The sequence below is a fragment of the Arachis stenosperma genome, chromosome 3 (genome assembly GCF_014773155.1).
Source record: "Arachis stenosperma cultivar V10309 chromosome 3, arast.V10309.gnm1.PFL2, whole genome shotgun sequence".
In the NCBI taxonomy this organism is placed as follows: Eukaryota; Viridiplantae; Streptophyta; class Magnoliopsida; order Fabales; family Fabaceae; genus Arachis; species Arachis stenosperma.
The window spans coordinates 156,091,703-156,105,210 of NC_080379.1; the positions used below are offsets into that span (position 1 = coordinate 156,091,703).

Consider the following 13,508-nt stretch of genomic DNA (forward strand, 5'->3'; position numbering starts at 1 on the left):
GTTGGAATTCCACCATATGAATGAACAATAATTAATTTCAGTTCTCTTACAAAATAAAGTCTTTCCAATAATTTATATAAGTATAAGACATCTTTTATTTCTTGACCTAACTTTTAAGATTGAGTTGAATTTCTTTAGGTGAGTATCGAATAAAAAATCTTTTATTTATATAAAAAGCTTTTAACTACTAAGTCAAAATTTTCAATTAGAAATTTAATATTTTTGTTTATATAAAAGCTAAATGTATTTATTGAATATATAAATATTAAATTACGATTTTAATATCTCATCAGAGTATTAAAAATTGCATTTTATTTATGTCGGACGGATAAAGTTGGATACTGCGAATTGAGGACAGGTAAGGTTAGAGTTGGTATATGTTATAAATCTGCGAATAAGATAAGGTTAAATTTTAATGAAAAAATCAACCTGTAAATAGAATTAAGGTTGAATATAAATCCTACCCTATCTATTGTCACTTTAGTTGAATAATATAATAGTAGTCACCAGTTAAAGACTGTGTTTATTTGGGCATTATTAAATTGATAATAAAAAAAATTTTTATGCCAAAAATATCTTTCTTTATTTTTAGTATATTTGGTAAATTTTTAGTAGTAAAAGTAAAACTATTTAAAAAAATATTTTTTAAAAAGTTATCATTTATATTTTTTATAAGATTTTTTTAAAGATATTTAAAAAAAAGATATTTTCACGTAATAAATAAATTAAAAAAATATATTTTTATATTATTATACCTAAATATAATTAATAAATAAAAATATTATATAAAATATTTAAATATAAAATTACTTTTATTTTTTATAAAATCTTAAAAAATGATTAAAAAATATTTCTTAAAGAGAAATGTTAGGAGTCAACAATTTTAGTGTTTTGTAATTATTAATTGGCCATCAATAATATTTTTAATAGTGTAAAATTACATCTAATGATGAGAGATCACTCACTTTCATTTTAATGGTTAAATACTAGCAAAAAAATACAAAAATTACTGACCTACACGCCCTAGACTTTTCCTTTCTTAAAAACTCACCGACACCAGCCCTATAGTCACAATAGCTAACAATGTAGGACAGTGACTTATTTTATACATCCCCGCTCATCATTAATTAACCTCGTGAAGCCTTCAGTGTATAAATAATTTAGGAAAATTGGCAACTGGATCATGTATAACTTCAATATATATACACATACATATGTTCCTCCCTAGCCATAGTTAACAAATACAATGGCTGCAGGGACAAAGAGTGTTATGCTAGCGCTCTTGGATACATTCCCCCTACATGTACATCATAATAATGGATCTCCACTATGCCATGAAAGGAGATTAATGATGCTTTCATGTATTAGTGGTCGAACCAACAACATAGTTAGAGCGAGGCAGAAGCAAATTGCACCGACCGTAGTGGCGGCTTTGATTGAGAGTAGTGAGAAGAGGGATTTGAACACAACCACCATAACCAAGTTAACTGCGGAGGTTGCCGTGAGAAGTGGTAACAACAACAACAATAATAATGTGTTTGCAAGCAACATGAAAACTCTTGTCAACATTTTTAGGCCTACTGTTCAACCCCACGCCAACAAAGGTCTTGTTCTCCAGCTTGTTAGCTCTGATCAACTTGGTCCTGGTAAGAATCTCTTTCTCTTTCAATCGTAGAAAACCTCTTTTGATACATATATGCCTTATTGTTTACTTCAATTTTGATGCATTATTATGTGTGATATATATGAAATATGAAATGAAGATGGTAAGGAGGCAAAGTTGAGCGAGGAAATAGTGTTGGAGTGGCCCGAAAACAACGTCGTATTGGGAGGTGAAGGAAGCATCAACACCTACAAAGTTGAATTCTGTGTGGACTCTGATTTTGGAGTACCTGGAGCAGTTGCTGTCCTTAATCGCTATGACAGTGAGTTCTTCTTGGACAGCATAAACATTCAACAGCTAAATCTTCATTTTCCATGCAAGTCTTGGGTGCAGCCTGTAAATAAAATTGATCCCCACAAGAGAATTTTCTTCTTTAACAAGGTAACAATTTAACTACGAAAAATATACATGTTCCAAGTTATTAATTATTAGAATAATCAAACTCTTACGTGGCAGGTGTATCTCCCTTTTGAGACACCAATTGGATTGAAGCAAGTTAGAGAAAGAGATCTAAGGCAGATGAGAGGCGATAGTAGAGGGCGTAGAAAATCATGTGACAGAATATATGAGTATGATGTGTATAATGATTTAGGTGATCCTGACAAGGGAGATGAGTATGAAAGGCCAACACTTGGTGGCCAAAACAACCCTTATCCCACACGTTGCCGCACAGGACGTCCACCTACAAGAATTGGTAACTTCAATTTCACATTGAAAAATGTTACATATCGAGAACGGTTAAATGATAATTTAGTCAAATACGTCAAATCATCTAACGATTCTCAACTATCAACTTGACATGAAAACAATGCATGTGAGTTTTCACCTAACTAGAAATGCGGGTGTGATGATATCATTTACTTTTTAGATTCACATGCGGAATCAAGGCCCAGTGGATCAGAGTCAATATATGTTCCTAGAGATGAGGAACTAGCAGACATAAAGAAGCATGACCTTGATCGAGCAAAATTGATTGCGATTGCTAGGAACATTGTTCCTGCATTATTAGATAAGATGGGCAATGAAGGTGTTCTCAACATCCATAACTTCATCAGGGAGTCAAGGCACTCTCATTCTAATTTGGGTGGCACCATAGAAGAACTTTTTAAATTTGATCCTCCAAAGATATTTTCAAGTAAGTGGACATGGAATGGTGTGTTTTCTTGTTTTAGATAAACAAATTGTTTAAAGGGAGTTGAATGATTTTCAGGAGGAAAATCACACTTTTTAGAAGATGATGAATTTGGACGCCAAGTTCTAGCAGGGCTAAATCCTCTCAGTATTGAAAGGCTCAAGGTACCTAGTTATGTCTCAAGTTTATCGTAGCATTTCTAAACTTGACACCAAGCTTTCTGATGCTTAACTTTGTCATTTTCCACTCCAAAAAGGTTTTCCCACCAGTGAGCAAATTGGATCCCTGTAAGTCAGCACTAAAAGAAGAACACATTATAGACCACATCGATGGGATGTCCATCCAACAGGTAAAAATGGAAATGGTTGTCATTCCAAGTTCACAACATAACATAACATATTATTTCTCTGCTTTCAAATTGTAGGCATTGGAACACAGCAAGTTGTTCATATTGGACTATCATGATATCTTCCTACCCTTTGTTGATCGAATTAATGCTCTTGATGACCGCAAAGCTTATGCAACCACCACAATTTTCTTCCTCACCAAAATGGGAACTCTAAAACCCATTGCTATACAGCTTGCTCTGCCGACAATGGATCCAAACACTTCATCCAAGCAAGTGCTCACACCTCCTGTAGACACCACCACCAAATGGCTCTGGCAACTTGGCAAAGCTCATGTTTGCTCTAATGATGCTTTTGTTCATACATATCTGCACCACTGGTATGAAACTCTAATTGGTGGAGGGAGTGTGTGTCGAATTAGTATATAAGACAGAATGAGCACAAATAACGCATTTCTTTAACAATTTGTAAATATGATAACAGGTTAAGAATACATGCAACTATGGAACCATTCATAATTGCTGCTCATCGGCAATTGAGTGTTATGCATCCTATATACAAGCTTCTGCATCCCCATATGCGTTACACACTCAAGACAAACGCCACAGCTCGTGAGACACTCATCAACGCCGGAGGTATCTTAGAGACTAACTTTGGTCCTGGAAAATATTCTATGCAGATCACTTCTGCTGCATACAGAGATTGGTGGCAATTTGACCAAGAAGGTCTTCCTACCGATCTAATAAGAAGGTAATATACATTATACAATTGTTCTATGGTTATGACTTGTAATCTCATAAATCATAATCTCTTGTAGTTTCAACTTTATGCAGAGGCTTAGCGGTTCCTGATGAATCACAACCACAAGGTGTTAGATTAGTCATTGAAGATTATCCCTATGCAGCTGATGGACTCCTCATATGGTCCAGCATAGAGAAATTGGTTAAGACTTATGTGAACCATTACTACAAAGACGTTGACGCCATTTCATCTGACTATGAACTTCAATCTTGGTACAAAGAATTCATCAATCTCGGACACCCTGATCATAAAAACGCTAGCTGGTGGCCTAAACTTTCCACCCCTGAAAATCTCATCTCCATCTTAACCACCATTATTTGGATTGTAACAGCACAACATGCCGTGTTGAACTTTAGCCAATACCACTATGGTGGATATGTTCCAATGCGGCCGGCGTTGATGCGAAAACTAATTCCCAAGGAGGGTGATCTTGACTACATAGACTTTGTCATGGATCCAGAGAGATACTTTGAGTCATCACTTCCGAGTTTATCTCAAGCAGCAAAGTTCATGGCTGTGACTAGCATAGGCTCTGCGCACTCGCCGGAAGAGGAGTACATAGGAGACAGAAATGACTTGTGTTTTTGGTTGGAAGAGCCTAAGATCATTGATGCCTTCAAACAATTTTCAATGGAAATAAAAAATATTGAGACAGAGATTGAGAAAAGAAATGCTGATAAAAAACTTAGAAACAGATGTGGTGTTGGAGTTACACCATATGAATTGCTTATGCCATGGTCAGATCAAGGGGTCACAGGAAGAGGGGTGCCAAATAGTGTAACAGCTTAACATTCTAATATGTGCGACAGAGCAATGTCCTATTGTTCTCACCTTAGGGGGCATAATTCATCATTTGTTACCTTATAAAAATATCAAATAAAATAAAATGAAAGTGAAGGATTTCTTAAATTAACCTCTAAAAAAAGGGTTGAGTTGAAATTTATGGTCAAGTCAAATGTTAAAAATATAAAATATTCACGATATGTGAATTCAAATGGTGTAATCAAGAACAGAATGAATGTGTTCCTATGCTTCCTATAATTGCCAATGAATACCGCAAACAATGCATTCATCCGTAATAACTAAAAAGAGAAATGCTCTAACCGGATAGCTTGAGCATTCATGCCTTGGAGATATTACCTGCAAAACACTTCGGAAGTGAGGTATGTCAAGTGAACATATTATATTCACAGCTATTCATGGTGGGGGTATTGCAAGTTATTGGGTCATACACCATTCCAGAAAACAATCACAAATCCAAGATAAAGGGAACTAACAAATTCTTTAGATACCATCCTCATTTGTACATAATCCTACTTATCCAAAACGCACGAACATGGTTGTTAATTTAATCGTACTTCTCTCTCCAAGAGGGCGTCCCTGACGCTTTGGTGAAGCCAATCGCAGGCGAAGTCCTTGACTTCCCTCTCAAAGGATGCCCTCCAAAAGGCCATGATGATGCAGAGGAGGGTGCAGCCTTCGGCGAAGAAGGCCTGGAAGTCCTTGTCCTTAACGAAGGATACCCTGAAGAGGATGAAGACAATGGTGACAAGGAGCACCCCGAAGAAGGAATCAGAGGTCTTGATCACTGAGTGGAGCATGCATATCATCCCAAATGCTGACTGCGATCCCATTCTTCTTGGAATTTCACATGATTCTTTATTCTCTCAACACCATATATTCATATAAATTCATAATCCTCCGCCTATCATCTTGGAGCAACAAAGTTCTTTGGGTTTTTTGAGGCAAAAATTCGTAGTACTTTGAATTGGAATGGCAACATAAGCAAGAGACAGATTTTCCAAGGTATGGAAGGATGACACACGTCTACAGCTGAGTCAAAGTTCAACTCCGTGCATGTTGGAAATACCTAACTTCTATTATTATATTTACCAATAGATAGAGGTTTACTATTTTCTGACTTCTTGATAACAATATTTATATTATTTACTACCAACAGTGCAAGCCCAAAAGAATATAGCAACTCTACTTTCTTAGAAAACAGAAAAATAAATTGACACTCAAAAGTATAGTGTGTTAAACGAAAATGGTGTAAAACCTGCAACAAACATGTCCATGACAAAAACAAGGCACTGGAAAGTATAGAGCGAATTCTTGTAAAATATGTTATAGCAATAGGGATAAAGATATGTGCAACAAATATGTGCCTTCCTTCTAATACAATTCAAACAGAAAACCAATAGAGTAACTACCCAACAGCTTTGTTTATCTGTGCTTCAAAAGATACATCAAACCATCTACTTTGTTTAGCTATTGCAAAAATTGCAGAGGATAGCGAAACAAATAGCATTTCCCTGCAATTTTCTAGCCCTTTAAATATCTAGCAGGAGTGAAGGACTATTAACGAATCAATGTATAATGATCCAGTACCAGGTAACAAGTCAAGCTGGATCCCATGTAATATATGGTCTACATGAGGCAGCTGTTCAAGGAGAACAAACATTCTGAAGAAAGATCCAGCTGAAATACCATGTGCAATATAATTGAAACCCGTAGCTTTTCCATGTTATTCATCTATAAAGTTGCACTTCTCCTGTAATTTCAACTGGCTCCTACATGTTCTTGTAGAGCATCGCATGTGCTTGGATTTGAGAATTTCTTCTATTGATCCCAATAGTTTCTCAACTGTGACATATGCAAGAGAAGGTCATCTCTGCCCATTCCAGTTACACTGCTGGTCATGATCCAAGGGGGATGTATCTTGTAGTTTTGCCTGATTATTTCTTGAAAATCCCTAATGTTCTCATCAGGCCTTTTCCCCTTTGCCACCTTTATTTTGTCACATTTGGTGAAAACAAAAGTGATTGGTATCTGAAATTCATGGAGGTTTAACCATTAGTGAAATTTGGACTTGAATCTCAACATTTAACAGTATTAATTTTAGGAGTCAATATGAAAAAGCACCATACATTATTGCGTCCAAGCCAATTTGCACAATCCAAGTCGATCTTTTGAGGTGGAACACTTGCATCAATGAGAAGCAAGACAGCCACTAGAGTATCTCTATTCAAAAAGTACCCTTTGGTGAACGAGGACCAGTCCATTTTAGCAGCTTCAGGCGCTTTAGCAAAGCTGCACAAAACTCAAACACAATCAACAATGCTCAATCCCCTCCAACCTAAAACGGACCTCAGGAAAAAAAGGACATGGATGGAATCATGGAAGAACATAATTGAAGAAAACATGGCAAGCCTGTGGAGCAACATAGGTACCGAAAGTATTCAAAGAAACTTGAATTATTATTAACCAAGTCAACCAAGGAGGATACCTAGCTTAGCTCCATTGTTTCAGAATAAACAAATATCCTCCTTCCCCCCACAAAAGATACCTTTATGAAGCAAATAAGGGAAAGGAATCAGCTTTGCAAATTTTACAATAAGATGTAGACCTAGTTAATGATATTGCCAACTAGAGTTTGTTGATTTGATTTGATAATAATTAAAATTACACACACAGAGTATAAGAAAGAAACATAAACATAAAGTATAAGACATTGAGTAATGCTGTGAGTGAGTGACTGACCCATAACCAGGCAAATCCACAAGGTACCAGCTTTTGTTGACCAAGAAGTGATTGATAAGCTGCGTCTTCCCTGTAAGTGCAAGAAACCAAATTAGCTCTACACATCACACATAAGAAGTAGAAGGAAGGAAGGAGAATGACCTGGTTTCTTGGAGGTGAGGGCAATCTCTTTCTTGCGAACAAGGGAATTGATAAGAGAAGACTTGCCGACATTGGAGCGACCTAATATGGCGAATTCGGGTCGGTCATCTTTGGGGCAGTCCCTGGCCTTGCCGCTGCTCTTCACGAACTCCACACCCTTAATGCGGGAATCGCCTGCGTAGGGTCCGATTACGATGTTGGATCCTGGAAGAACCATTGAATCGTCGACTTCTTGGGGCTCCACTCCCGGCGGGACGAATAGCACCGTTTGGATGGCGGCTGCAGAGGAGGAGAAGGTTGCTAAACGGGGAAGAGGGCGCCGCAAAGAGAGGAGTGAGAAAGATGATGATGTTGATGAAGGAAATGGGATTTGGGGAGTGAGAGTGAAGAATCGAGTTCTTAGCGCCATTGTTATCTTTCTTCGTTTTCCTTGCTCCAACGATTTAATTAAGGGTGCTTCCAGCCCTTTACGGCGTCGTTTTGGGACTAAATAAATAGCCACGGTCACAGTAAAGTTGCAAAATGCAGTACAAAAATAAGTGATAAATATTAAGACAAACCAAACTCCTAATAACTAATAGCAAATATTTCCTCCTATAGTTCCCTGGATGGAACACTTGCTTGCATCCAAATTCCTTGGAAGAATACAAATATATTTAGGAAATAAACAAAAGAGAGAGCATTGCATAGTGAGGCTAATTTTTTTTTATATGGAAGAAGATTATGTATAATTCATCATTATGATAATTGGTGTATTTTTTTTATATGGATTAATTTTTTTTTAATTTTAAGCAACAAATCTAACCCTCAAATTTAAAAAAGTATAGAAATCTGAGGATCAAATTTCATAGTGTTACAAATCTGAGAATCAGATTTGTATATTTAAAAAAATTTAAAATAAAAAAATTTAAATTTGATCATCAAATTTGTATTTTAAAAAAAATTAAAATCAGATTTGTATTTTAAAAAAAAATTAAAACCACAGATTTGTAACATCAAAAGAAAAAAAAAATTAAAATCCACAAAACTGTCCCTCTGATTTGTGGCCATCCACAAAAAAAAAAATATACAAACTCTCTACATTATTTAAAAATACCAGCACAATCTCAATAATAAAAATAAAAAGTTCTGCATAGTGACTAACAGTATTTATTTATTTTTTTTCTTATGTTTAAATCCTTTATTTAATGCAAATTTAATCTGTTATAATCTTCCCTATGCCATATAAGTGTATTTGATAGAGTTCAATGCAACTATAAGAAGTTGCTTTTGGTGATTTACATTTTACATTTTCTTAAGATGCAAGCTAAATATCACTTCTAATTTTTAAGTTAAAAAGGTGTTTTCAAAAAGGAAATCTTCTTGAAGGGATTGGGAAAAGAAAACAATACTCGCACAGATTTAAGTAGAGTAAGCCAACTTCAAATTATATTTGCTCAAGGAGTATCAATTCTATTTTATTCATATTGCTATTGCGTTATAAGAAAGAACAAGGTCATGTGAGGAAAGTACTATAGCAGAATGGGTTGCCAAGTGAGGAATTCAGTGGTAACCCATGTTTATAAATAATTATTGAAGATGTTGCTATATGTACAAAAAATTAATTTAGATAGACAATTGCACAAAATAACAAAAAAAGAATGAGAGAATCAAATTACAACATACATCTTGCATCTTCTCCTCCTGCTCTCCAATGAATGATTTTCGTATGTGGAATATCAAACAAAAGAAAAAAATAGTATAATCACCCAGACAAAACTCTTTTTAACTTGCTGTGTCCATGTCTTTACTTCCAACAACAACTTTGCGGTGGCGCCTATTACCAGTTTTCCTATCTCTTCCACGCCTTCCCGGCCCTCTCCTGCTGGGTGGTGGACTTACAACCTTTTCACTGACCACCTCGAGAATTGGAGCTGGCGGAGGGGGTGGTTGGACATGACCCGCTGGTGGAGCCAGCCGCAGCAATATATCCCTGTGGTATTTCTGCATTCACAAAGAAGAGAGGGTAGGGGTTGATCAATTGAAATAAGATTAACGAGAGACAATGAAAAAACTACTAAAACACAGTATAAGTTAGTGAGTGCGTTCGTGTCTGTGCCTGAACCACCATCTTTTTTCGAGAAAAGAAAAACTATGACAGCATGTATATAGTTTAATCAGATACTCAAACATGATTGTGGGGAAAATACCTGAATCACAAAGTTGCGTCTTTCACAGTCCAAGAACATGTTAAAATGAAAATCCACCTTCGACAAAATTTTATCCCTGACGGTTGAGAAACTAATCTGGTCCCTGGAAGTAAATCTGTCAACTTCATTGAACCAAAGACAAGTGAAAAGGTTGCTAATCGGCACATGCTCTCGTATTACAACACATCCTTCAGGAACATCTGCAAACCAGCCAAAAAGTTTCAGAAAAACAATGAAACGGGTGCACCTCATCCAACATGGATATAGGAAGGTTTTCCTACCACTTGTAAGAGGAAGCTTGGCCTCTGTATATGGGGTCAATCCTTCTCGCTTGTAAAACTCAATCTGAAAGTCGATAGAGGCATTGTCATACTTTTTGGCAGCTTTGTTTGCCTCGGCCTCAACAAATACATCAAAGCGCCTATAATGCTTTGATATTGCAAAAGTTGCATTCTTCCTCCACAAAAACCTAAATATGGGGGGAACAGAAGTAGCTTAGGTGCCAAAACATGTACTGTGGCAGGTTAAATTAAAAATTCGTCTTGCATGTGTAGTCGGAAACAACAAATGTATAAAATATGACTCATAATTAATAGTAACAAAGAAGATTCTACCTTTCAAGAATTTTATATGGATCAACAACAAGCTTAAGCTTCCCATCAACCCATATAGAATAGCGAGCATTTGGAACCAATCTATGCAACAGAAGCTTCGGAATCTGTGGGAAAAGTTAATAGAAGTTAATAGGTACATAAATGTACTACTTTAGGAAATAGAATACACAACAGCGTCTAACAGAGATTTGAGGCTTTCTGTATCATACACGGGCTAAGAATTTCATTTTGAATTAAAAGGAATCATAATGCTACTACAAGAGGATCTAGCAAGTAACAGTACATCCACTGAGCTAATTATTTCTTCCCCTCCCCTCCCAATGTGAGTGTAAGTTAGCATGGCAATATTAACTCCTTCAAAGAAGATTATGAAAATAAGAAACCCTGGCCAACAATATAAACTTAATATATGAGCAAACAAATCATAGAGAAGAGCATAACCATAAGGGGAAAAAATGGTAACGCAGACATTCCATGTGTCAATTTCTATTTCATAGACATAATTGTGCATTAGTGCTTGCCAAATAAGAATTCTGACCTTTCCCGTCCGCCGTGCATCTGTGTAAGGAAGATTATGAGCAACGATAATTTTCCATAAGCCAATCATCTTGCTGCTTCCCAGCTTGCCTGAACTCTTTAGATATTTTTCTGTTTCTTCATCTACAAACATAAGGAAGCACACTGTCTCCTTTGAATATGTACTTATATCTGCTGGCTCATTTATCTCGTCAAAATTTCCTGAACAATATAATCAGTTTATAGTCAATTACTAGTTTGAAAGAGTAAAAAGCTGCAGATATCATATTATACAGACCAAATATGGCAGATGCAACAACTACTCCATTACACTTCTCCATTTCAAGAATGTCAGCTTCATCAATGTCAAATCCTGTGTTGTGGCCAGGTTTAGTTCCTCTTACAAATCTGATAGATGCACAATGTGTCATTGAACGTGCAGAATGGTTTGGTATCAGTGGAAAGGTACATAGAATATGCTTTATTACTGGGAAGGTCTAATTATTATAACCAAAAAGAACATTCCTGAGTGGCTATAGATATAAGTAAGGGAAATATTGAACAAAGGGTAAAAACATACCCGCAGTGCACACTCATTGATTCTTGTATATCAAAAGACTCATTCCTTTGCTTCAAAGTAGGATATCCACCAAAGTCTGAGCCACCGAATTCTCCAAATCTACTTATATTTTCCTCATAGATATAAGTTAAATTCTTAAGAACTGGTGAAGGTGAGGGTGACTTTGGCATCAGCTCAATAGCTTCTTCCACAGGAAGGTAACATACCGGGCATGCTGCACATAAACAACCCAGGAATATACATAATTAGTCTAGATCTATATTATCCCTCATCCTCTGCATCATCATGAATTACTTAAGTTTGAAGAACTATGATACAAGCAGGGATAATGGCTGCAATTCCAAATTATTTAAATACAAAATTTTCTATAAATTCTTACAGCACACAAAAATCGTAAAATGAGACTTACGCCGTGGCCCGGTACGCTTTGGGTCAGATGGTGGCGGAGGAAGAGTGAAGCTATTACATGGATGCCCCTCTGGAAGACTATACCCCAAAAAATAACTAGGGGGAGGAGGCGGTAATGCCAGATTGGTAGTCAAGCCCAGGGCACTTGCCGCAGTAGAGATCAGAGGCGAGGAATCATCTATCGACATGCTTTCATTAACATTAATGCCCTGCACGGCATTTCCTTCCGGAGAATCATCACCTGAAGGCAAGCCACAGAACAAACATTATGTCCTATCCTAATTTAACTGAAATCGAGTAACAGATGCGAATCACAACTGAAATTGCAAGCCAAACTAAGCCTAACACAGGACGAACTAGACAGGGATTCGATACTAAAATTGCAAAACCAATTAAACTTTGCCCCATTAAGTGGAGTCAGTTATATAGATCAAACAACAATAGAAAAATCAGAGACATGAAAAACAGCAGTAATCACATTCCAAGACCATAATCAAGAGACAGGAATCGAGAATAGGAACCTTTTCCAACATAGAGAACCCAGATGAAGACGGCAGCGGAGATGGCGCAGAGGAAAAGCATTCCAACCTTCTTGCGACCAGCAAACTTGCAGATCCAAAGGAAGAGTCTCTCCTTATCTTTCTCCTTCACCATCTTGGAAGCCTTGCGTGCCGATGCTGCTTGAATTGGTGACACTCCGTTTTCAAGCAGAGACCCATAACTCCCAGAAGAACGAAGACCTAATGACATTATACCCTCAGCATCAACATCAACACATGCCCCTCTCCCTCTTCATCGTCATTCTCCAACACACCCTTCAATCTTCCAATGCTTACACCCCACAACACATAAAACTCTCAGTTGCGGAATTTTAACGAACACGTACTTCGCAAATCGGGATTCAGTTAGCAATGCCACTCTCACTATTCGATTTCCCTTTCTGGGTGTTCAACACATAAAAGAACGTCCAAAAGTAATAAAACGGTGGGAAGAATAAAAAATTCAGTGGCAGAGAACGGAGCAAAATCGAATCAAGCTTTGGTCCGTATGTGGAAAGAGTTTAACACCTACATCAAAGTCAAATTTCGGTTGTCATCCACTCGGACAAAAATTGGGTCTCAGCAAAAATTCTCACTTTCTTCCAAAAATGGGGATGAATCTAGGGTTTTCTTTTTTCTTGCTTGTTCTTCTTCCCCGGATTGGGAATGTAGGGTTTTCTGAAATCTGAGAGTGGGAAGAAATCCGAGATCAGAAAATTGAAGCAGTATTTTCTGTTTTTTAATATTGTTATCGTAATTTGTTTTTATCGTTGATCCGGAAGTGATGATGATCTTACAGAGGAAGCAATATTTCTTCGATTATTTATATGATAAAAAATTACCGAATTGGGAGAATATTGAAAAAATAAAAAACAAACTTGAAAAAGTTTCAAAAAAATAAAATTTGTGGCGCCACCCAACTGATTGCTTGACATCTGCTATCTAATAATTTGATTGGTTATGTCATTAATTCGGTGCTTATTATAAAAGTTGGAGCTTAATGTAGTTAAATCAATAAGAATTTATCTAACTTTG

The 13,508-nt window shown here is 36.5% G+C and overlaps 3 protein-coding genes across 3 annotated transcripts; 1 reads left to right on the plus strand and 2 right to left on the minus strand.

Moving 5' to 3' along the window:
• Window positions 1-1,188: 1,188 nt before the first annotated feature.
• On the plus strand, window positions 1,189-4,856 carry LOC130969678 (linoleate 13S-lipoxygenase 3-1, chloroplastic-like). The gene is made up of 9 exons (XM_057895523.1): window positions 1,189-1,646; window positions 1,764-2,044; window positions 2,120-2,357; window positions 2,532-2,798; window positions 2,874-2,959; window positions 3,052-3,144; window positions 3,220-3,521; window positions 3,626-3,892; window positions 3,976-4,856. The coding sequence occupies exons 1-9, from the start codon at window positions 1,247-1,249 to the stop codon at window positions 4,730-4,732; spliced, it is 2,691 nt and encodes an 896-aa protein (XP_057751506.1). The 5' UTR covers window positions 1,189-1,246; the 3' UTR covers window positions 4,733-4,856.
• A 1,288-nt stretch (window positions 4,857-6,144) lies between these two features.
• Window positions 6,145-8,096, minus strand: LOC130969680 (GTP-binding protein At2g22870). The gene is made up of 4 exons (XM_057895525.1): window positions 7,628-8,096; window positions 7,487-7,556; window positions 6,874-7,036; window positions 6,145-6,775 (listed from the first exon to the last, which is right to left on the minus strand). The coding sequence occupies exons 1-4, from the start codon at window positions 8,034-8,036 to the stop codon at window positions 6,566-6,568; spliced, it is 852 nt and encodes a 283-aa protein (XP_057751508.1). The 5' UTR covers window positions 8,037-8,096; the 3' UTR covers window positions 6,145-6,565.
• Window positions 8,097-9,127: 1,031 nt separating this feature from the next.
• On the minus strand, window positions 9,128-13,274 carry LOC130969679 (probable hexosyltransferase MUCI70). The gene is made up of 9 exons (XM_057895524.1): window positions 12,456-13,274; window positions 11,936-12,175; window positions 11,527-11,740; window positions 11,245-11,354; window positions 10,969-11,168; window positions 10,431-10,534; window positions 10,098-10,285; window positions 9,817-10,016; window positions 9,128-9,610 (listed from the first exon to the last, which is right to left on the minus strand). Exons 1-9 carry the CDS (start codon window positions 12,682-12,684, stop codon window positions 9,392-9,394), a joined length of 1,704 nt encoding a protein of 567 aa, XP_057751507.1. The 5' UTR covers window positions 12,685-13,274; the 3' UTR covers window positions 9,128-9,391.
• Window positions 13,275-13,508: the final 234 nt, after the last annotated feature.

Excerpts from the sequence above, each read along its gene's own strand:
- LOC130969680 (XM_057895525.1), bottom strand. The coding sequence starts at position 8,036 with ATGGCGCTAAGAACTCGATTCTTCACTCTCACTCCCCAAATCCCATTT. Across the intron at positions 7,557-7,627 it reads CCTCACCTCCAAGAAACCAG|GGAAGACGCAGCTTATCAAT; the intron begins GTCATTCTCCTT and ends TTGCACTTACAG. Across the intron at positions 7,037-7,486 it reads GTGGATTTGCCTGGTTATGG|CTTTGCTAAAGCGCCTGAAG; the intron begins GTCAGTCACTCA and ends AGTTTTGTGCAG.
- LOC130969678 (XM_057895523.1), top strand. The coding sequence starts at position 1,247 with ATGGCTGCAGGGACAAAGAGTGTTATGCTAGCGCTCTTGGATACATTC. Across the intron at positions 2,799-2,873 it reads TCCTCCAAAGATATTTTCAA|GAGGAAAATCACACTTTTTA; the intron begins GTAAGTGGACAT and ends AATGATTTTCAG. Across the intron at positions 3,145-3,219 it reads ATGGGATGTCCATCCAACAG|GCATTGGAACACAGCAAGTT; the intron begins GTAAAAATGGAA and ends TTCAAATTGTAG.
- LOC130969679 (XM_057895524.1), bottom strand. The coding sequence starts at position 12,684 with ATGTCATTAGGTCTTCGTTCTTCTGGGAGTTATGGGTCTCTGCTTGAA. Across the intron at positions 11,741-11,935 it reads AAAGCGTACCGGGCCACGGC|CATGCCCGGTATGTTACCTT; the intron begins GTAAGTCTCATT and ends GTTTATGTGCAG. Across the intron at positions 10,286-10,430 it reads CCATATAAAATTCTTGAAAG|GTTTTTGTGGAGGAAGAATG; the intron begins GTAGAATCTTCT and ends CCCCATATTTAG.